This window comes from Amblyraja radiata, chromosome 1 (genome assembly GCF_010909765.2).
Source record: "Amblyraja radiata isolate CabotCenter1 chromosome 1, sAmbRad1.1.pri, whole genome shotgun sequence".
Classification (NCBI taxonomy): Eukaryota; Metazoa; Chordata; class Chondrichthyes; order Rajiformes; family Rajidae; genus Amblyraja; species Amblyraja radiata.
The window spans coordinates 90,636,765-90,644,527 of record NC_045956.1 but is presented as its reverse complement, the minus strand read 5'-3'; the positions used below and the strand labels follow the sequence as shown (position 1 = coordinate 90,644,527).

Sequence of the window (7,763 nt, the reverse complement as noted above, 5' to 3'; positions counted from 1 at the left end):
ATTGTTTGATATTTGTTTGCCTACCCGCCCCCATACTGTACACACATATCCATAGCTTTTAGAGGGGAGAGAAAAGAAAAGGGAGGTAGACACAAAATGTTGGAGTAACTCAGCGGGACAGGCAGCATCTCTCGAGAGAAGGAATGGGTGGGCGTTTCGGGTCGAGCTCCAGTATTTTGTGTCTACCTTCGATTTAAACCAGCATCTGCAGTTCTTTCCTACACCAAGAAAAGGGAGCGTTATATCACCAAGGAAGAAAGCCTCACATGCTGTAGAAGATCAAAACCCGCTCATACTGTTAAAATTCGGGCGGATTAGTCTCATTTAATTTACCCAGGGGTTGCTTTGCGCCAAGGAGACGTTTGGATCTTCCTGGATTGCGCTGTGGCTGTCTCTCCTATTGGCTGCGCAGCTCCCGGAAGTACCTTGGGTTGCTCCACGTCTGTCAGATTCACCCGGGCTGAATCAACTGTGGCCACCAGGCGAGACTCACCTGTTGCTTGCTGCTCCCCACCTGAGATCACGTAAGTGTGAACGGGTCCCCAAACTGGGGCAAAAAAAGTCGAACTATCTTTCCTAGAACTTCCGAAATGATTTGTACACAGTTGAAACATGCAAGCCTCTAATCACTGAGCTCTTCTTAAAGTAGTGTCCAATTCGAAGAAGTAAAATATACAGATGGAAGATGCAAAGCTATTGGATTTAGGATGGTGACCAGATTGTGTGCCATGGCGACTTGCAGGAGAATTAGGTCATTTCACTGGCTGCACTGCCTCGGGTGGCTATTCGTGCTGGTAAGTGATATTAAACTTACTGATATTGTAATCAGAGATAATAGGTTATGCTGACGCCAAGATCAATGTTTACATAAGTGTTTCCAGGTTGAACTGCATCCTGTTCTTTTGCCCCGCTCTGCTGGTGACAGGTTGTGTGAGCTGGATGATCGTGCGCCTATGAAATGGGATTTAAATCATTGTCTGAAAGAAAAATCTGATTTTACTCCATTGCAGTTTCCCATTTTTCATCAGTTTTCTAATTGAAATATTTTCTTTAATCTATTTTGGATTCATATTCTGGTACAGTTTTGGGAAATTATTATACCCCACAATAAGCTTTAACTAAAAGTAATCTCAAACTGTTTTATTTTAATTTTTTGAAATTATGAGTCAGTTTATCAATTTAAGAATCAGTTTTTATAGCTTCTACTGATTTACCCTACTGTGAACCTTTACAGTTGTCAGTATTTCAATCTGATCTCCATTTGGCCTTTATTGTATAAAAAGAGTGCAGAGCTGTTGCTTTCTCAGATACAATTCCAGATTCTTGATACCATTTTTATGACTGCAGGTTCTATCCATGGGTTTGACATTGATCTCAAAGTAAAATCACAACAAAAGTAGTTTCCATGCTCCAGAACCTATTGGAAAATAGTGACAAGTCCAGCATACCTGCGCTTATAATAAGAAAAAGGCATGCCTGCTGTTGTGAATGCTATAAATTGCTTTGCATTTTGGGACAGTCTCATTTTACTCTCACAAACATGGTTCAACTCCCTGTTACAAGGATAGTTTAACAGTCAAGAAACGTTTGCATTTGATCAATAGAACTGAATAAATCGTACTATACAGACATTGTAATATGGTATTTGATGTCTCAAAAGTGACTGGTAATTGATGTCCAAAAAGTGCAGTTAATGAAATGATTTATAGTCATGAGATAATATTCAATCTCGGAGGCCCAAAATGGATATAATTGAAACTGCGAAGAGAAGATGGAGTCATATTTAGCTCTTTGCTTCCTCTGAGGAAGTATCATGGTGACTATGTTCATGAGATTTGGAAGGAAAGCACAAGGCAAACTGCTTGAGGGAATTGAATTTTGAACCAAATCCAAATCCTTTTTTTGTACCCTTTTGGAAATATTTAAAATTCGCCACAGGGAAACAGGCCATTTGGTTTATGCTCCATATAAGCAAATAGTCTTATCAGAAATTGTGGAGAACTAAAAGTCTTATGAGAGCAAAGAACTCAACAATAAATATTAACAGAATTTTTTTTTATTGAGCATAAAGCTGATAAATATTGTTGTGTTTAATTAATGGCTTAATCCCAATGGCTACGCAGAGATTGTATGATTTAATTTGAATCATTAATCTCTGACTTGGAATGTTTTGTAAATAATAAGTACAGATAAAGGGTCTCGACCCAAAATGTCAATTGTCTATATCCCTCTACAGATATGCCTTACTGGCTGAGTTGCGAGCATGGAACATGAATTCAAGCATTTACAGCTTCTCATGCCGCCATTTAACGAGAATGTTGCTTCTCAAAAAAATAGGGAAAGGGATAATAGAGACCCACAGGTCAGTTAGCATGATATTGGTCATTGGACAACCAACAGGTTGATAATGGGACAGAGCTAACATGGTTTCATGATAGTGGAATTATCCGTGGAGGAACCAATCTATGGGATTTAAAAAGATAACTAGGTTCAGTAATGTTGATCCTAGTTATTTTTTCTATCTAGTTTTTTCTAGACCATCAGAATGGCATAAAATTCATATTTGTAAATATTCTTTAGAAAAGGAAATTCACTATCCTATCCATAACTCCAGTCATACAGCAATACACTGGTTCTAAAATGCCCTCTGAAATGGCTTTGAAAGCCAAGTAGGTCTAGCAAACGGGCTATGTTTGAAACGCAATAAAAATAAAACCAGACAGATCACCCGACATTGACCTGGGCATCAAGCTTGCAGTCATTTACACAAACACTCGGGAACTGGTATTTAAATTGAAATAGTTGTCATAATTGTACTTAATGAAACATAGAAACATAGAAAATAGGTGCAGGAGTAGGCCATTCGGCCCTTCGAGCTTGCACCGCAATTCAATATGATCATGGCTGAACATCCAACTCAGTATCCTGTACCTGCCTTCTCTCCATACCCCCAGATCCCTTTAGCCACAAGGGCCACATCTAACTCCCTCTTAAATATAGCCAATGAACTGGCCTCAACTACATTCGGTGGCAGAGAATTCCAGAGATTCACCACTCTCTGTGTGAAAAATGTTTTTCTCATCTCGGTCCTAAACGATTTCCCCATTATCCTTAAACTGTGACCCCTTGTTCTGGACTTCCCCAACATCGGGAACAATCTTCCTGCATCTAGCTTGTCCAACCATTTAAGAACTTTGTAAGTTTCTATAAGACCCCCCCCTCAATCTTCTAAATTCTAGCGAGTACAAGCCGAGTCTATCCAGTCTTTCTTCATATGAAAGTCCTGACATCCCAGGAATCAGTCTGGTGAACCTTCTCTGTACGCCCTCGATGCCAAGAATGTCCTTCCTCAGATTAGGAGACCAAAACTGTACGCAATACTCCAGGTGTGGTTTCACCAAGACCCTGTACAACTGCAGTAGAACCTCCCTGCTCCTATACTCAAATCCTTTTGCTATGAATGCTAACACACCATTCACTTTCTTCACTGCCTGCTGCACCTGCATGCCTACTTTCAATGACTGGTGTACCATGACACCCAGGTCTCGTTGCATCTCCCCTTTTCCTAATCGGCCACCATTCAGATAATAGTCTACTTTCCTGTTTTTGCCACCAAAGTGGATAACCTCAAATTTATCCACATTATACTGCATCTGCCATGCATTTGCCCACTCACCCAGCCTATCCAAGTCACCTTGCAGCCTCCTAGCATCCTCCTCACAGCTATCACTGCCCCCCAGCTTTGTGTCATCCGCAAACATGGAGATGTTGCATTAATTTCCCTCGTCCAAATCATTTAAGATATATTGTAAATAGCTGGGGTCCCAGCACTGAGCCTTGCGGTACCCCACTAGTCAATGCCTGCCATTCTAAAAAGGACCTATTTACTCCTACTCTTTGCTTCCTGTCTGCCAGCCAGTTCTCTATCCACATCAATACTGAACCCCCAATACCGTGTGCTTTAAGTTTGTATACTAATCTCTTATGTGGGACCTTGTCGAAAGTCTTCTGAAAGTCCAGATATAGCACATCCACTGGTTCTCCCTTATCCACTCTACTAGTTACATCCTCGAAAAATTCTATAAGATTCGTCAGACATGATTTACCTTTCATAAATCCATGCTGACTTTGTCCAATGATTTCACTACTTTCCAAATGTGCTGCTATCCCATCTTTATCGGGACGACAGATGGCACAATGGGCTAAGTGTTCGGCTGGCAACCGGAAGGTAGCCGGTTCGAATCCCGCTTGGAGTGCATACTGTCGTTGTGTCCTTGGGCAAGACACTTCACCCACCTTTGCCTGTGTGTGAATGTGTGTGAGTGATTGGTGGTGGTCGGAGGGGCCGTAGGCGCAGATTGGCAGCCACGCTTCCGTCAGTCTGCCCCAGGGCAGCTGTGGCTACAGAAGTAGTTTACCACCACCGAGTGTGACTGAGGAGTGAATGAATAATGCGATGTAAAGCGCCTTGAGTATTAGAAAGGCGCTATATAAATCCCATCCATTATTATTATTATCTTTAATAACTGTCTGTAATTCCCTGTTTTCTCTCTCCCTCCCTTTTTAAAAAGTGGGATTACATTAGCTACCCTCCAATCCTCAGGATCTTTGTACTAATTGTACAAATTGTACCAATTGTACTAATGGACTTCTAATCAACCTTGGGCACATCCTATCCTTGTGGCAGAATAAACCCTGTGAGGTAATGGCCCAATAGAATACCAGCAGGACTGAGTCCTCAATATTGATCCAAACCCAATTGCAGTCATAATACTGCCCAATTTGACCAGGGCTGTCGAACATTCTATCTAAACTAGGTTTACAGCAAATTATGAATGAAGCAACACATAGGTAAACGTGTTTGACCTTGTTCCCATCAATCTACCTGTACCAGACTCATTACATTACGGCAGGAATGAACCACTAGATAGGCCTTGTGGAGGCAATGTCCCAACTTTGGAAATACCCTTTATTGTATCATGTGGCACTTTCATTATGTCTTAGGGGATATGTGCAGAACCAATTCTGGGACTCCATGAATATCCCTCATTATGCCATTACTTTAAACTAGTAGTTCAACCCTGGTTCAATGAGGAGTGTAGTTAGGCTTGCCTGCTGTGGCATTGGAATGTTTGCACATTAAACAGGAAGAGTGTTATGCAATGGACAGAGGCAAATGATTTTGCAGTTTACAGATCAAAGTTCTCTCGTCCAGTCATAATCATTTGTGAGTATAGGTGGGCAAATAAGCAGCTAATAGAAACATAGAAACATAGAAATTAGGTGCAGGAGTAGGCCATTCGGTCCTTCGAGCCTGCACCGCCATTCAATATGATCATGGCTGATCATCCAACTCAGTATCCCGTACCTGCCTTCTCTCCATACCCTCTGATCCCCTTAGCCACAAGGGCCACATCTAACTCCCTCTTAAATATAGCCAATGAACTGGCCTCGACTACCCTCTGTGGCAGAGAGTTCCAGAGATTCACCACTCTCTGTGTGAAAAAAGTTCTTCTCATCTCGGTTTTAAAGGATTTCCCCCTTATCCTTAAGCTGTGACCCCTTGTCCTGGACTTCCCCAACATCGGGAGCAATCTTCCTGCATCTAGCCTGTCCAACCCCTTAAGAATTTTGTAAGTTTCTATAAGATCCCCTCTCAATCTCCTAAATTCTAGAGAGTATAAACCAAGTCTATCCAGTCTTTCTTCATAAGACAGTCCTGACATCCCAGGAATCAGTCTGGTGAACCTTCTCCGCACTCCCTGGGAGTGGGAGGAAGAGGCTGTAAGAACATTTCCAATCTTATCTTTGGTAGATGCTAATATGCCAGTGCTAAAGGCAAGGCTGAATCTTTTGCAACAAAACCATTCAAAAGTACTGGGTGGATGCTCTTTATCTATTTCCTCCTGAAGCCCCCGCTATCACACGCTAACCTTCAGCTAACTCAAATTGTATTATGGACCAGCTGAAAAGACAATTGGACTGGGAAACATATCTGCTGTAATGCTTTAAAATTAGCTACAATTCCAGCCAATTTGTCACGAAACAGCTGCAATATTGGCACCTATCAATCAAATGTGGAAAATTGTCCAAAAGTGTCCTGTCCATAAGCAAGCAGGACAAATCCCTCCAGGCAAATTACCATCTTATTAATCATAGGCAATGTAATAGAAGGTTTATCATCAGTGCGATTAAGCAGCACTTATTCACCTCTACCCATTAATTGATGCTAGATTTACATTTTGCTATGGTGACTCGCTCACATCTCCTATAGGCTTCTTCCAAACCTGGATTATGTAGCACAGGGCACTAGTCGTCGTACTCAATGAAAAGCTCAGGCTTATGGTGATTGGGGGAAGGAGGGTTACAATAGTAAAAAATACTAAAGGACACAAAATGCTGGAGTAACTCAGCGGGTCAGGCAGCATCCATGGAGAAAATGGATAGGTGATGTTTCGGGTTGAGACCCTTCTTCAGATTGATTGTAGGGTTGTAAGCGACCCTAGGTGCTGTTCCTCCAGTTTGCGTGTGGCCTCACTCTGGCAATGGAGGCGGCCCAGTTCTTTATTTAAAAACAAGGAGTAACTCAAAAGAGAAAAGTGGGAGTTAAGGAATTAAATGAAAGAACAGGACAAGGAAAACAAAAGGGGGAATCAAAAAATGCAATGCCACCTCAAGGGAAAGCAAGGTCAAGTGTTTTATTATCATATGTCCCGAAATGGAATAATGAAATTCTTACTTGCAGCAGCACAACAGAATATGTAAACATAGTAGTCCGTAAATAATAGTACATCAGTCACACGATTGAGCTGATTTGTTAGTTGTTGGTGAGTATCCTTGTTTTTAAACTCTATTGATTTCTGAGAGCACTGGATACAGCAAAGCCTATGGGACCAGGCAATATCCCAGCTGTGGTACTGAAGACTTGCACTCCAGGACGCATGTTTGTGAACGGATGGCGGGTCACATCTATCACGTGTATGCATGGATCCTGCCCCTTCGCGAAAGCCACTCATAATCGCTCGTCCCCAGCCTATTGACAACCCCGATCCCGACCAAAGATCATAGAGCGGATCTTTGATCCCGACAGTGAAGCCCAGACACAGAAGGTGCGCAGCCGTGCCGGCAGCTTTGCGCAGGATGCGGTACAGCCAGAGCTCAGCGCTGCTAGGTGCTCGGTGGCTCTGCCATTGCGGCCGCCAGTGCAGGCCTCCTTGTGTCACCGCGCCTGGGCGCCGCGGCCTCGGGCACGGGAGGTACCGGAGATAATGGAAATCTGCGGGCCGGTTGATTTCGGGTTACGGGCCGCATTCGGTCCAGGGGCCGCAGGTTGCTGACCCCTGATCTAGTCAGTGGAAGCTTGTGACCCGTGGTCCATAGCCTGAAATTGCTTGGCATTTACTACTCACCAAATTCCTTCACTGCAGTTTGCAAATCTTTAGAGATTTGAGTCTGAAGAAGGGTTTTCGGCCCGAAACGTTGCCTATCTCCTTCGCTCCATAGATGCTGCTGCACCCGCTGAGTTTCTCCAGCATTTTTGTGTACCTTCGATTTTCCAGCATCTGCAGTTCCTTCTTAAACACTATTCTTGTTGTGAATCGTGGAATATGGGAATTGATGTAAAAGAGAGATTAGTATAGCAACACATCACTCTATGGCCTATTCCTACTCTTATTATGCCCATCATTTTTATGCATCCTGTTTCTGTATCGTATTCAGCTTGTTCTGACTTGGCCACATAAAATTTGGTTGTTAATTCTTTT

General features: G+C 42.7%; 1 protein-coding gene and 1 long non-coding RNA gene across 6 annotated transcripts in view; one reads left to right on the top strand and one right to left on the bottom strand.

Annotated features, from left to right (window-relative positions):
• Window positions 1–458: 458 nt before the first annotated feature.
• sel1l3 (SEL1L family member 3) overlaps window positions 459–7,763 on the top strand; it is a 75,471-nt gene continuing 68,166 nt past the window's right edge. For 4 of the 5 annotated variants that reach the window (XM_033026531.1, XM_033026515.1, XM_033026549.1 and 1 more), the window contains exons 1-2: window positions 459–524; window positions 647–794. In XM_033026531.1, coding sequence (XP_032882422.1) covers window positions 708–794 — 87 coding nt within the window. In that variant the 5' untranslated portion in view covers window positions 459–524; window positions 647–707. The remainder of the gene's footprint in view (window positions 525–646; window positions 795–7,763) is intronic. The other variant, XM_033026522.1, reaches the window with a different exon arrangement.
• On the bottom strand, window positions 3,125–7,001 carry LOC116976708. The gene is made up of 3 exons (XR_004413023.1): window positions 6,932–7,001; window positions 4,788–4,792; window positions 3,125–3,136 (listed from the first exon to the last, which is right to left on the bottom strand). It is a non-coding gene; the product is annotated as an uncharacterized LOC116976708 (long non-coding RNA).